At 32.8% G+C, this 17,447-nt stretch overlaps 1 protein-coding gene across 3 annotated transcripts in view; it reads left to right on the plus strand.

Annotated features, from left to right (window-relative positions):
- Positions 1-16,113, plus strand: part of LOC149781473 (uncharacterized) — a 63,571-nt gene extending 47,458 nt beyond the window's left edge. For all 3 annotated transcript variants that reach the window (XM_089935561.1, XM_089935560.1, XM_089935559.1), the window contains one exon: positions 6,237-16,113. In XM_089935561.1, the coding sequence (XP_089791687.1) occupies positions 6,237-6,301 (65 nt within the window). In that variant the 3' untranslated portion in view covers positions 6,302-16,113. The remainder of the gene's footprint in view (positions 1-6,236) is intronic.
- The last annotated feature ends 1,334 nt before the right edge of the window (positions 16,114-17,447 follow it).

Consider the following 17,447-nt stretch of genomic DNA (forward strand, 5'->3'; position numbering starts at 1 on the left):
TAATGGACATACAGGTGTCTGGTTTCTTTGAACCATTATAATGGACATACAGGCATCGGGTCTCTTTGAACCATTGTAATGGACATGCAGGTATCCGGTCTGTTTGATCCAATGTAATGAACATACAGGTGTCCTATTTCTTTGAACCATTGTAATGGACATACAGGTGTCCGGTCTGTTTTAACCATTGTAATGGACATACAGGTGTTTGGTCTTTTTGAACCATTGAAATAGACATACAGGTGTCCAGTCTGTTTGAACCATTGTAATGGACATACAGGTGTTTGGTCTTTTTGAACCATTGCAATGGACATGCAGGTACACAAGTGGCAGATATGCCTGTTTTGAAATTGACTGCTGAGTATTAGGGAAAATCTGTATATAAAAAGGTGTCCCATTTATTCCCTCTATTGTTATATGAATTCTATGGGATGTTTAATTTTGATAGATCTCAAGCTATAATTAATATAGTAATGTAATTTGTTATGAATAGTTGGAGTGTTATAAATTTGGTTTGTATATTTGCAATCCTGAATTTGGTATATGTATTAGGAGTTCGGTAAAAAAAAAATTATTTTTACAATTCTGTAATTGGGTATGTGTATATACAATGGTGTAAATTTACGTATATGTGGAGATATAAATTGGCATTCTTCTTGCATGGTTTTTGCTACTACTACCACCACTACTAGTACTGTCAATTATAATGATAATAACAGAGGTAACCCCTGAGACGTGTCCTGCTTGTTACTAATGTATCTCATAATATAAAATTCATTATAAGGTAGTACTAACATCCTTACAAGTCTTTGACAGAAACCGAAGCCCATATTCATATATACAAAACATTCTGTTCTTTCTGAACACAATATAAACTTCATCTGTTGTTGCTTAAGTAGACAGTTTGCTAATAACTTATTTTCAGTAGCGAGCACACATCAATGTTTAGCCGAAGAGAATGCATTTGACTAGAAATCAGTGTGGATATTAACCAATGTTTCATGTGACTACTTTTGCCTGTGTGGATATTAACCAGTGTTTCATGTGACTACCTTTGCCAATCTGTGCTATCTGCATAGCTAGCTATTTACCTTGAAAACAGTTACCCTGGGCATGCAGACATGGTTACATAGGTTTGTACTTGTACACATACATTCCAATGCTTGTACCAAAGTTTTGGTACCTGGCTGAGAGCCAGGTACATATGTACACATACATTCCAATGCATGTACCAAAGTTTTGGTGCCAGAGCCAGGGACGTATGTACGCATACATTCCAATGCATGTACCAAAGTTTTGGTGCCAGAGCCAGGTACATATGTACACATACATTCCAATGCATGTACCAAAGTTTTGGTGCCAGAGCCAGGTACATATGTACACATACATTCCAATGCATGTACCAACATTTTGGTGCCAGAGCAAGGTACACATGTACACATACATCCATGCATACATACTTTGTCATCAGAGCTTAATAACTTTACCTAAACTGACCATTTTGTGTGACTAACACAAACTTAACATAAGCCAACTTAATGTTGATATCAACACAGCATAACACATCTGTAATACAAAACAAATGAATATGGCATGAAATCAACACAGCATAACACACCTGTAGTACAAAACAAATGAACATGGTATGAAATCAACATAGCATACTAAAATGTAACTTAAAATTATAACATTTCCAATTTTATACAGACCTTTCAAACCCAACTAACCACTCACTTCATTACCTTCTCCCAATACTGCCTATGTGGAATGATGAAAATTAAAGACCTTTCCTTAACTTATATGATTCCTTATACATACCAAAATGACAGTGTTATATAAAGATATTATTGTCATTATGTACTCACCTTTTGCATGCATGCAGGTTTAGACAGTGTACTATCATCCAGGCCTGAAAACTTCAAAATTAGTTGGGATCATGATGTAGCCTAGCCAGCTGTGCTTGTGAAACATATCCATGCACTCACCAGTATTCTAAATATGTGATGTTAGAATTATCTCACTGTGGTGTTGGTGGTGATGGTGATGGTGGTGGGGGTGGGGGTGGTAAGGATGAATCTAGATACCAGTGTGCATCACAACTGGAAAGTTTGCTTCCTTGCTCTGGATAATTCATAATCATTAGTTATTTCCCAGACTCAGAACATAAATGTCTTCAGAGTTCAAAAATTTTGACAATATTGTAACAAGATAACTGGGTTGGATTTCGGATTTATAACAGAACACTTTTGATGGTGATACAACTACAATGTTTATTGATGAATGACTTGAATGGAAAAAGAATTATGATTAATACATGCATGTATAAGATCCAAATATTGGACAAATGAACATAATCCGCAAGAACCTAATAATGCAACAAATGAAAATACAAATACATGACTATTCACAGTACAAGGACAAAGGTGAATGATTCACAGTAATTTCACATGAAAAAAAGAACTATTATTTTACTCAAATAGTAAAAATGAATTCACTCAAATAGTGACAGATGAGGTATTTTACTTAGATAGTTAAGTGATGAAAACAAAGGGACAGATATTGTATGAAAATTATCTTTACGATCCCAATACACCCCAAAATTAGCCCACAGCTAAAAGATTACATGACTGTATGGAGTTACACACTCCATCAGCAGCATACTTGGATACCAGTCTCACTGGTCAATCAAGCAGTCAATATTCCAGGTAGTCACCACCACCATTCAATTCCTTGGTCAATCAAGCAATCAGCACCCACCAATAGGTCAACAATGCCTGATCACCTGCTACTCAACCAGCAACACTGTGTTAACTCAGTTCTATGGCTGCTATGGTTCCACTTTACAGCTGCAATGGTCAGCTTCTATGCTTAGCTCTACAGCTGGTACCACATCGATTCTAATAAGCTCTACAGCTGGTACCACATCGATTCCAATAAGCTCTACAGCTGGTACCACATCGATTCCAATAAGCTGTACAGCTACAACTCTAATCAGAGCTACGACTCAAATCCGCTGAAAATACATCTAACACAGCTTAATATGCATGACATGGGCATATTCAATAAACTTAATGATGTTGTATATGGTAAGTGATACAGATTACATAATTGTCAAATAATACACAGGTTTAGAAGTAAACCTACCCATGCCTGATAGGGACCCTAAGGTACTTAACATTTCTTAAAAATGCAACTTTATAAATTTGCTAATATAAATCTCTTGCTAAGTCTCAAACAAGAATAGAAAATATTTGCATTATGCTATGTAAGCTAAAGCTACATATAAAATATACAAGAATAAACAGTAGTACAATAGTTATAATTTATACACAAGAAATTAATAAATAACTCGTATACATCAACAGCTGAAGAAGTGCAAATCCTTAAAGTTGACCTCTCACTGACAAGACATTCCATAATGTGTAGATTTAGTTTTATGGTGAGGCATTTATACAAAGACGATGCCTCCATACATCATCTGTGCACTAAGAGTATTCGGTTCTTCTCATGGAAAGCACTTCACATGTGTGGCTTAGAATCAACCAAACTCATTGTTTTGAAATACTGTACAATATACATAAATCACCCCAGGTATAGTTGTACATAAAAAACAAAACCCGAGTACACGTATTTAATAAATAAACGGATTTATACAGTTCCATGACAGATATCACACTGCCTTAATAAGCGACTAATATTGATCGTGTGACCTTTATGTCAGTATGGAGTCATCGGTAATATATGAACATTGTAGCAATCTGGAATACTGTATTCCATTGTCCCAAACCAAACCAAGGTGATTGCATGAAAAGACAATAAATGGAAAAGGAAGTTGAAGGATGTGATTGAAATATGACTGCAGAGGCCTGGACACTAAACAGGGAATGACTAGCTTGAACTAACCATTATAGGTCATGTGTTCAACATTAGTCACTGATGAAGGCAGTGAGATATTGCTGAAAATTTTGACCTATGAAAATATTTATACTCTGAGTTTAGGAAATTACTGATGATCAATGTACATCATGTATCTAAATGTGGATTTTATTCCTATAAGTTAGTGTATGTGTGTGGTGTGTGTGTGTGTATATATATATATATATATATATATATATATATATATATATATATATATATATATATATATATTGGTATATCAAATTGTGATCCACCCATGGTGCAATAATATGCACATATAAACATTCTAGCGACCATCTGCAGTTGATTCTAGATCATTGTTGAATTTCCACACATTAATCTTTACTGATGTATGAAAATAATGATAAAAAGAATTAATAATCCTCATTTTCTAAATGAATTTAATATGGTACACATTTTCATTACAACCCTTTCTGATTTAAGTTCCCCCTCCCCTCTCATAGACAAACTACTCATAAATATGGAGTGAGAGAGAAAAGGAATTTGGGCTGAATTATAACCTTGAAATAGAAATTACGCCAAGTAACCTACAAGAATATGGTTCGTTATAATGATACATGTGCACTTTCTTTGGGATTTATCTACAGTGTTTATCAATGATAGAAAGTTGCACACCATGCTGACAATTTCTACAGCCAATTCCTTTGTTACATGGTACACATACTGTGATGTGTTTAATGTTTTGTTTTTGTTGTTGTTTCTTAAACATACTACAGTGTTCTAAAAATCATTTATTATTAATTAAATATGAAAATGTCCAAAGGACTTTCTCTCTATCTCTCCCTGGACCATCGTAGCAAGATAAGGTCTAAAATCTATGAAATGACGAACATAGAGGATTTGGGTTTGTGTCATCCCATTATGTCTTTGGACTTAGGAATGATGGCAAAAGTTAAGTCAAACCAACCAAAGGGTGAGAGAGAGAGTTTATTGGTTGGTGGTACTGTTACTAAAGTAGAATAATGACTTAGATAAGCTATAAATATATTAAAATATTTTAATTACCTCTTGTTGATTCATCATTTAACTAAGTTTCTATTCGACATTAATTTCCATGAAACAGTAGGTGAATGGCTTACTGATCATGTAAATGGCATAGCTAACCAAGTGCTTGCAGTGCTGTAATTTTATTGTTAAAATGGCGTAGCTAACCAAGTGTTTGCAGTGCTCTACATTTATCATTAAAACCATCATTCATGTTTAAATCATAATTGTATATTATATTGATTTCATGAGTGAGAGAAAAAAAGAACTTAAAAAGTGAAAACAATCAACTTATCTATTATGCAAAGGTGATTGTGAATAACCACAAAAGGCATAGAACCACATTTTGTAGCGGACACACTTGGGGATGTGAGGAGTTCATTAACTCGGTCAATACATGAATGCTTACAGTAAATCTTAACTCTGTTCAAAGGGCAAATATATGTATTTGGATGTGATATAAATAAAATAAATGTTCAGTATTTATGCTGCATACGAATGATAAACCAATCATATAAATTTTGTATTAATAGGAAACTACAAGCCTTATTTCCTTTAAATGAAAAATTTATACATCTTGTGGTATATCATTCATACAGAGTACATACTATATATATATATATATATATATATATATATATATATATATATATATATATATATATATATTTATTTATATAAATTACAACCCAACATTTCTTGGACATGACCTAGGGGTCATGAGGGGTGTCACTACAATATGACATGCATGTCTGTCCAGACAAGATAACATATTCCCACCATTTCTAGAAAAGCACTATTACATACAGATGGACTTACATACATATATGCATCATTTTGGATTCATGAATAAACACAGGCATACTAGAACAAATTGTATAGATGGCCAAACGGACATAATGTCTGAGGAGCCTGAAAATTGGAAAGACAAACATTAATTACTTTCTGGAATTCAAATGTTATATAAGCAAATACTTTGCAACGTCCATATGACGTGTAAAATCTGTTGTTTTTATAGCAATAACTTGAGGCAGGCTTTACACTCCGTGCAAATTTAAAATACATTCACAAGGTAATTTTCCATTCAATTGTAAAACATTTACAGACATATACAAATTTCCACATTTGCATACCACTGCATATAAATGGCATATATTAAAGACAAGCTTCATTTTAATCAAACTGATTTTAAACAATAATTAAATATCACAGGAATCTTTTGTATATGCTTACTCTAAATGTTCCAAAAAAATAAAAATTATGTCTGCTTGCAATGTCTACTTGCTTCTTACAAAGAATGCTCTTTTTAACAGTTTATGGTGATCTCGACAGTTTGAAGGCTGCACAAAAGCCATTGGAAGGATCTGAACCTGCTTGACAATCAATTGATGGATATAATGTCTGAAATTCTCAGAAGTTCAACAGACAGGCAAAGAAGAAATTTACATTTTCTACAGCACATAGAAAACCATTTGAAGACATGCTAATCAAAACATATAACTGTTACATGCTTCACTAATATGAAGACTAGTTGTATCTGGTTTAAGATTTAGATACATTCATATGTATGTATGACTGTATATGTATGTATGTATGTATGTATGTATGTATGTATGTATGTATGCAAATAAACTTTACCTCTGCATTAAACTCTTGCATTTACGTTCCATTTGTGTTTTAATGCATTTTAGTGACACATGTTCAGTCACCATGTAACATATTTGTACATTATTTGTAACATATATGTACATTAATAAACATGATTAGATCAAGTTGTTACATATATGAAACATGGCATTGGTTTCACATGGGTTAGGCACATGTGACACACACGTTTAAGTATTTGTAACGTACCACATGAGTAAAACATGTTTAAGCTTAATTCCCTTGTAAAACAATAGTAAAGATAAAGTTATGACAAGGTTCTGTGTCTCAGTTCAGTACAATGAAATTTACTTTTACAAAAATGAAACATCTCGGGGGGTCCTTATACCTTGAACAGATGACATTAACATGCACATAGGTTAGCGATTTACAGTGACAGTGCATTGTTTGTCATGAGCATGTAAACAATCAAATGAATAGGCAGTCATGTAACTTAATGCAGTACACACTTTATTAACTTGAGGATTGTGAAAATCAAGTGTACAGTTGTGCTGTCACTGTCCCAATGTCACCACTGGAAGATTTCTGCCCCACTTAAAACCTGCTCCACATTAAAACATTTTCAGTTTCAAGGTCAGTCATGCGGATCATATTTCAAATGTATGCCACAAGCTGCCTTTTGCACCACCTCAGCATTTATGAAACAAGAATTGACTGAGAAGTGGCAAACTGTATCTTTTCTTTAGAAACATCTCGTTAAATCCTGTGGTCAAAGCAATTGTATAAATAGACAAGGTGGTCCAAATAAAATGCACCTTTTTTGCTGCAAACAGAATGAATGACTTTTCATTTAATGCGCCAACATATATTTGAGGCATATTTTTATCATGACGGGATAACTCATTTAGTCTGAATGAAGTATAATGAACCTAACTTGGAATCAAAAGAATGAACTGGAAATGGTGCATGTCTACAGCACAACAAACTGGAAATGGTGCATATCTACAGCACAACAAACTGGAAATGGTGCATATCTACAAAGTATTAGTCAAATAGGCATTTGTGATTTTTGTGATTTGAGAAATAAACAAAAAACCAGTGATTTCCGATTCAGGTGACTGCAGAGAAAAAAGAAAAACACAATTCATACTGGATATCTGTGAATGTTTTCTATATAATTTGGAATATATTTTATTCCAGTTAGAGATATCCATACATATTCCATTCCAGTATTCACAATTGTTGCAAAATGGACCAGTTTTCTTTTGGTAATAAGTAAAGTTATGGAAACAAGAATTTTAAAAGTGAATAATTTTTCTGGTTGCATAGGCAAATTGCTCGAGGAAAAATCAGTCTTGTATTCATAATCGTCAAATCCGTGATTGTAATTAATGCTAGTTTTAGTGTATGAACTGGGTTGCCCAAAGAGAAACAAGCCGAAGTGTGATTTGGGTTGGTTTTGATGTTACAACAAAATCATGACCTAACTAGAGTACATGCCTCATACTAATTTCAAATTGTTACAAGGGAATGCAGCATCAAACAAAGGAAATTCACCTGTATATTTCACACAAGAATAGAAAGCAAAAGCAAGTTTGTCCATAGGATAGCAGAGAGTGATCATTCAATGTATGTATTCAAGGATGTGACATACCAATGTTTAACATGCATTAGAACTTATATTTACTTGTGTGCACTATGTAGTGAGACAGATATACATGAGACCAGTATGGTACTGTTTCTTTTGCATGCACAAATTGTATTGCACTCAATCATCATCATAAATGTTTACAAAACAAACTATCAAAAGCTGGTTATCATTTATACATGTCTGCAAAGCAAACTATCAAAAGCTGATCATCATGTATGTTGTTGTTGTTGTAGGGTTCAACGCCATTTTTCAGCACGCGATAGGCTATACATGGCGGCCAGTATTAATGGTGGAGGAAGAAACCGGGAAATCCCCGGAAAGAACCACCGACCCTCGAGAAGCTACTGGCAAGCTTTCTCACATATCCACATTGGCCGAATCCGAGACTTGAACCAACGCAGACAGAGGTGAGATGGCAGTGATCCGTAACGGTGAGCGCTTTAGACCACTCGGCCACTTGGGGCCCCCATCATGTATGTATACATGTCTGCAAAGCAAACTATCAAAAGCTTATTATCATGTCATTATACATGTCTGCAAAGCAAACTATCAAAAGCTTATTATCATGTCATTATACATGTCTGCAAAGCAATCAAGAGCTGATTATCATGTCATTATACATGTCAGTAAAGCAAACTATCAGAAGCTTATTATCATGTCAATATATATGTCTGCAAAACAAACTATCAAAAGCTGATTATTATGTCATTATACATGTCTGTGAAGCAAACTATCAAAAGCTGGTTATCATGTCATTATACATGTTAGTAAAGCGAACTATCAAGAGCTGATTATCATGTCATTATACATGTCTGTAAAACAAACTATCAAGAGCTGATTATCATGTCAATATACATGTCTGTAAAGCAAACCAGCAGAAGCTGATTATCATGTCATCATTATACATGTTAGTAAAGCAAACTATCAAGAGCTGATTATTGTCATCAAGAGCTGATTATCATGTCAATATACATGTCTGTAAAGCAAACTATCAAGAGCTGATTATCATGTCAGTATACATGTCTGTAAAACGAACTATCAAGAGCTGATTATCATGTCATTATACATGTCTGTAAAACAAACTATCAAGAGCTGATTATCATGTCAATATACATGTCTGTAAAGCAAACCAGCAGAAGCTGATTATCATGTCATCATTATACATGTTAGTAAAGCAAACTATCAAGAGCTGATTATTGTCATCAAGAGCTGATTATCATGTCAATATACATGTCTGTAAAACAAACTATCAAGAGCTGATTATCATGTCAATATACATGTCTGTAAAACAAACTATCAAGAGCTGATTATTGTCATCAAGAGCTGATTATCATGTCAATATACATGTCTGTAAAGCAAACTATCAAGAGCTGATTATCATGTTAATATACATGTCTGTAAAACAAACTATCAAGAGCTGATTATCATGTCAGTATACATGTCTGTAAAACAAACTATCAAGAGCTGATTATCATGTCAGTATACATGTCTGTAATACAAACTATCAAGAGCTGATTATTATGTCATCAAGAGCTGATTGTCATGTCAGTATACATGTCTGTAAAACAAACTATCAAGAGCTGATTATCATGTCATCATTATACATGTCTGCTAAGCAAACTGTCACAAGCTGATTATCTTGTCACAGTCTATAAAGCAACCCCTACGAAACGATCATGAATAATTCATGAACTGGCATGAACTGTTCTTGAATGGTTCATGAACCATTCATGAAAGTTCATCAGAAGGTTCATGAACTATTCATGAATGTGCATGAACTGAAAATGGTCAGTTCATAAAATTACAAATTCATGAACTGTTCATAAAAGTTCACAAACTGGGTCATCATCATTCATGAACAAGTGCATGAACATATTCATGAACTATGATGAACAAAGCTTCTCAATGATTCATGACTTCATGAACAGTGCCTATAAAACAAAATATGATTACCTGACAAGTCACAAATACCTATTTCATCCTGAATCATACAATAACCTTAGATGTGGGGTTTTTAATACAGTATAAAATGCAACATATTATCTTAAAAACGGTATTTAATTTCAGATAAATTTTTAATATGCAACAAAGAACATGCAAACAGACAAGCAATATTCTTTTTTTACTCTTAGCAACACTTTTTGTATGTTTTTAAATTTTCTTTGAAAATTTTTCAATAGATATTGGGGCATTTGAAGCATATTTCATCTTCAATGGGCTGTCTTTCAACTGGGGTTTCTCCTGACCAATGTTCTTCCAGAGACTGACCTGTCTGATAACTCTTTTGTGAAGATGTTCAGGGCCTATAATTTAATCAAATCCTGCCCATTGTCACTACTGAATGTCTCCATCTACAACTTAAGCTGTTCCATCCGATTGTAACTGTTTGGATCTTTAACATTGCTGCAGCAGTCACAATTTAATGTCATCTTTCATCTTGGCCATATGATCCTCCAGTTTTCAAATTTTCCTCCTTAACCTACAAACTTCATCCTCTAATAATTTTACTTTTCTGCTGTCTGGTCTGAAAGAAAGGTAAAGTTAGTTAATTACAGATAATCTCTGATCAACATTGTCTTCAGCTTTTAGCACATTATTATTGTACAACACTTTATTTACTGGAATAATTATGATCCAGCTCAAAAATTATTTAATTCCTTACATACAATACACAACTTACTGAGCATTTATATTGATGGTGAATTTTGTCACTAGTTTTTTATTAACTGAAGCTGTCTAGCTATAGGTATAGTCACAGGTGTCGGATGTTTTAATATGACAAACTTTTGGACAACATTGTTACACTAAATAACATTATCTCTGTGTGTGTGTGTGTGTGTGTGTATATATATATATATATATCCACTCCAACTTCGCATGTTGCATATAGCTATTTCCGGTTTCATCACATTGTTATTTGTACCTGTATTGTGTACAGTTTCACACATTAACTATTTTCTTGTTTTGTTTTTTTAAATTACCAAATTACATCAGATTATAGAAATAGTTATGTCATGTAAAAGAAAATGATCTCGAACATCTCAATTCCTATCATAGATGTCGTACCGCATCTGGTATTGAGATTTAAGTGGGGGGTATGATAATGTTTAATGATTTTCAAAACTTTGATGAGCAAGTTTAAATTAGGTCTGAACAATATCGTGTATCATTAGCTTGGTTATAACTAATATGATGACATAAAAAAAACAATAAAATATCCATATAACTTCCACTGAAATAATCACAAATTACCAAGAAAAAGATACTGTAATTTTGATCATCCAGGCTGGGTACGCTTTTCCACCTACATAACACATTTTACTGGCAGACATATTTTGCAAACCCTAGAAGTTTTTTCTCGAAGGGTAAACATTAAAAATATTAAAATTACAAAAATAAAAAAATTATTAAAAAACTACAAAAATTGATTTGCCAATCTAATTGAGCTGTTTTTGCCCAGTACATACATACATACATATATATATATATATATATATATATATATATATATATATATATATATATATATATATATATATATATATATATATATATGGGTTTAATCATGAGCACTGTTCATATCTGGGAATCAACAAACATGATGACTGTATGCATCTCCAATTCATATGACACTTTTACAACAAAATGGTTAATGTCGCTTACAATTCATATTTTACTGACATTAGTTGTTTTTGCCTTTAGCTCATTATAATGTTCTGTTTTTGGTATCCTGTATATAAAATGTTCTACCTGGGCTCATGAAACTTTGTGAGGTACATCTTGATATGGTCTATACCCTTGTCAGAAAAATAGATCCACATCTCATGTTTTAATACACTTTGCCTATATTTTGCTTTGAAATTTAATTCTCAACCATAGTTCATGCCAGAATCATTCAGCTTGATATGTTATTACTTTACTTTTACAACAAACTATGGTCACTGTGACCTACATTTTGCAGTTTACCAGCAGATGTTTAATTTTTGTAACTAGCTTGTGATCACACTGGTTAATGTTTATTTCCTGTATAATACTGTCATACCTGGATTAATGAAACATGATGCAGCTTGCAGAGTAGTCAACACTTATCATAAACGTTAGTGACTGTGACCAACATTTCACACATGACTAACTTTAATATTTACTGTTTATGTTTGAAATGTTAAATTCTATGATTGTATATACCTATCTTATGGCCTATATTTTACGCTTTACTGACTGGCATTACATTTTATGGTAGTTCATTTTCTAGACACTGTTCATGCCAGAATCGTGATATATATTATGCTTCATTGACTTGATTCACATTTTAGATTTTTGTTATCGCGTGGTGATATTCCACCAATCATAAAACTTGATACTTGAATGCATCTCTGTACTATGTCCTTATAACTAAATATGGTTATCGTGACTTACATTTCATGCTTTACTAAAGTAGGTTAAGTATTTTTGTTAATGACCACATATAATTTTCCATGCTAAACACATCCTATCCTACTTATAAATTCCAGTCTGGTCATTGCAGCTGGAAGTAGGAATAAATGCATTCATTTATTACTAACCTTCTATTAATGACTATACATTGATGGTTTATCCCCAACAGGTTAATTACACCTGAATATTGGTATATTGACTATACATTGATGGGTTATCCCCAACAGGTTAATTACACCTGAATATTGGTATATTGACTATACATTGATGGGTTATCCCCAACAGGTTAATTACACCTGAATATTGGTATATTGACTATACATTGATGGGTTATCCCCAACAGGTTAATTACACCTGAATATTGGTATATTGACTATACATTGATGGGTTATCCCCAACAGGTTAATTACACCTGAATATTGGTATATTCACTATACATTGATGGGTTATCCCCAACAGGTTAATTACACCTGAATATTGGTATATTGACAATACATTGATGGTTTATTCCTAATAGGTTAATTACACCTGAATATTGATATATTCACTATACACTGATGGGTTATCCCCAACAGGTTAATTACACCTGCATATTGGTATATTCACTATACATTGATGGGTTATCCCCAACAGGTTAATTACACATGAATATTGGTAAGTTGACTATACATTGATGGGTTATCCCCAACAGGTTAATTGCACATGAATATAAGCATAGGAATGAGATGAGTTGGCTGCATCCTTTCATGTGAGACCTCATCAGTAATGGATAACCAAAGTGATTATTGATGCATGAACAATTTATTGCTGGTAGTCAAAGATTGTGACTCTCATCCAGTAAAATCTGTCTTCTTTTGGTGGACAATGATAATGGAATTTTATGCAATAATGTTTGAAGACAAAATTAAAAAATTAAATGAATCTGTGGATACTATCAACTTATTATTGTACCTCTACTTGTATTTTATAGAATGAGTGTTCTTTTTAATGCTGTTGTTTTCTTTGTTTGCTCTGATACAGTAGGTCACAGGGCAGGCAGGTGGTTGTTTTGTTTAATGGTATGTCAGCACAATACTGATACAGTAGGTTACACGGCAGGCAGGTGGTTATTTTAATTAATGGTATGTCAGTACAATACTGATACGGTAGGTCACATGGCAGGCAGGTGGTTATTTTGATTAATGGTATGTCAGTACAATACTGATACAATAGGTCACAGGGCAGGTAGGTGGTTGTTTTGTTCAGTGACATGTCAGCACAATACTGATACAGTAGGTCACACGGCAGGCAGGTGGTTATTTTAATTAATGGTATGTCAGTACAATACTGATACGGTAGGTCAAATGGCAGGCAGGTGGTTATTTTGATTAATGGTATGTCAGTACAATACTGATACAGAAGGTCACATGGCAGGCAGGTGGTTATTTTGATTAATGGTATGTCAGTACAATACTGATACAGTAGGTCACATGGCAGGCAGGTGGTTGTTTTGTTCAATGGTATGTCAGCACAGTACTAGCTATATGGTGCCAAGTTAAAATTTTAACAAGATTAAATGTTAAAATATAAGGAGAAATTTATCAAACAGATTTAAATAAGCACCAAAATTTTGTTATTATTTTAATCTCAACTTTATTACTGCAGAGTGATTCATATACACGATGGATACCAGAGACAAGTTAAAGAATCACAGAAGTGAGTTATGTAATCGTTGGTTGTAGTCTACTTTGTTTATTGGGAATCACAGAAGTGAGTTATGTAATTGTTGGTTGTAGTCTAGTTTGTTTATTGGGAATCGCAGAAGTGAGTTATGTAATCGTTGGTTGTAGTCTACTTTGTTTATTGGGAATCAAAGAAGTGAGTTATGTAATCATTGGTTGTAGTCTACTTTGTTTATTGGGAATCACAGAAGTGAGTTATGTAATCGTTGGTTGTAGTCTACTTTGTTTATTGGGAATCGCTGAAGTTAGTTATGTAATCGTTGGTTGTAGTCTACTTTGTTTATTGGGAATCGCTGAAGTTAGTTATGTAATCATTGGTTGTAGTCTACTTTGTTTATTGGGAATCGCTGAAGTTAGTTATGTAATCGTTGGTTGTAGTCTACTTTGTTTATTGGGAATCGCTGAAGTTAGTTATGTAATCATTGGTTGTAGTCTACTTTGTTTATTGGGAATCGCTGAAGTTAGTTATGTAATTGTTGGTTGTAGCCTAGTTTGTTTATTGGGAATCACAGAAGTGAGTTATGCAATCATTGGATGTAGTCTTGTTTATTATTGGGACAGCTGATGTTTACCTGTATTAATTATAAAATCACAGTTATCATTGCTGTAAATACAAATTATTACACAAACACAGATTAATATTATGCCAACTCTTTCAGTGTTTGTAATTAAAAAATGCCCTTGTCATTATAACCATATTTTATATCCCTATCTAATTCCTTATATTATAGATAGTTAATTGTGGCAGCTACTTGGAGCTTCTTTAAGGCCAAAGAAGGAACATTTTTTTAAAAATCAAAATGTAAACATATTTTGGAAACAAATTTTATCCAGGGTATGTTAAAATCAATCTACAAAATATCGGTCATCAACCGCGATCTCAGCCCAAGAAGTATTATGTCAGACCATGTCTTTAAAACTTGACAAATATATTGTAGAATGATATATGCTTCACAATATATATTCATGTTCACTTAAAATTACAACATGGTTGCTTTGAGTGATATAGATTTCAGTATTTTGATAAGTATGAAAGCATATACATTGTATTTCCACATGAAGATAAACTAATACCTGGTTTAATTCCAGATGTATTTAGTGTTTATGTTGTGAAAGAGAGATATTAAAACCATGCATACATCAGTTCAGTGTATTGCAGTATAGGCGAATCATACACAGCCATGCTGTTACATTTTGGTACTTGTCTTTTGTCAACTTAAGCTAACTGCAACGCTGATTATAAAGCCAGCATTTGTTAATATCAGCATGGCAAGTAACAATTTTGAACTGTAGTCATAAAACAAATGCATCATCATGACAAGAAACACTTCAGAACCTCTCCTTTAATTTTTTTCACGATCATTACAGGTGATTCCCATTACCTGTTATTATAAGCCTCCTCCTGTATCATATTATTAACCAATAAGATTGTTTTGTTACAAAGAATAACGTTTTGTCATTCATATCCATATTTACCTAAAGATAATATGAGAAATTGTTATGGATTTTTTGTGGGCTTGACTGATGGAAGACAATCCACCGATATACCTATAATTTAGGCAGAATTATGTATCATTGCTTTTATGTACTGTCAGCATAGTCTGATAACATTATATGGCAGTTGTAATTTATATTTGATTTTTTTATGCAACATGTATATATTTTGATACTAAAGATTTTGATTATATGTTAAATAAAAATAATGTCTTTGTTTTAGATACAATGTTACAAAGCTTCTAATCAAAATAACTACATTATGAATAAAACTTTGCACCGGTATTTTCACCAGATTATTTATCTTTTTATGTATTAAATTTAAGCACTGGCCTTATTGAATTGAATTTACTGCCAAATATTCCTACTCCTCCTGTGAGGAAAACACAAGGTATTAAAACATGGCTACCACAAAGACAAAGCATTCTCCTACCAGGGCATTTTGCTGAACAGAGGAAAAACTTGAATCTTCCCTCTAGTTTGGACAAAGTCAACTAGAAATGTTTTGGTTTCTTGGAATGTATGATGTCATAGGTATAGAATTCTCTTAGAACCAAATGACACCCTGTTCAATTATTTTCAGTATTCCCAACATTTTTATGCTACTGTAACCTTCATTTCAGCATAGTCTTTAGTTCTTTTGAAAACAATTTTCTCTATTTTGTTGCAGCACATTCCTTATTTGATCTTTACTCCATGGCTCTTTAGAAACAGTCTGACAGGATTTTTGTATTGTTGATAATTACAGCTCCTGTAATTAATATTTTTTTAATGTGTGATTTGGTCATCTTCGAGGATCAAGCAGAATTTTCTTGAGTACTTGCCTAATTACTTTTCCTTTCACATCTCTGCTCAGGTTGAAGATATTCTTGCAATTATATTGTTACACTGCATATATGGAATGCTTATTTCTAATAAAGTTAATTTATTAGTGAAGGTAATTTATGAACCTATGCTTATCTGCATTATCTAATAAAGTTAATTTGTCAGTGAAGTTAATTAGTGAACCTATGCTAATTTGCATTATCTAATAAAGTTAATTTATCAGTGAAGGTAATTTGTGAACCTATGCTTATTTGCATTATCTAATAAAGTTAATTTATCAGTGAAGGTAATTTGTGAACCTATGCAGAACACTTGTAAAAGTGATATCCAACTATCTACATTGACATGTTGCATGGAAGGTCATTTCATGCTTTCTAAGTATGTATATATTTGCATTATTATCTATAAATATATGACTTTTATGATAAAGAGTGTTCTAAAAAAAAATACAAATTAATACAATGAAAATATTTGGCAGACATACTATGATCACAGAAATATTTTGTATTGCAGAATTGAATAACTTTTCTGTATCATTTTATCTCACTTTCTTACCAAGTATCTAAATCTCCTTTAATTTAGTTTTGGGAGAATTTAATGTGTAAATTCGTTAAAGTTCTATTTTATTTTGACATTGCACAATGATTATTATAGAATATTCTACACATCTACCATCACGTTTGTCAATAAAAGACTGAAAATGGTAAATGGAGGAAAATGATTTGATGAACAAAAATATCTGGGAACAAATAAATAGTTATCAATGAAGTTAATGATTTTTCATCCAAAAGCCA

This window comes from Sinohyriopsis cumingii, chromosome 15, assembly GCF_028554795.1.
Source record: "Sinohyriopsis cumingii isolate HCF-2022 chromosome 15, ASM2855479v2, whole genome shotgun sequence".
Lineage (NCBI taxonomy): Eukaryota > Metazoa > Mollusca > Bivalvia > Unionida > Unionidae > Sinohyriopsis > Sinohyriopsis cumingii.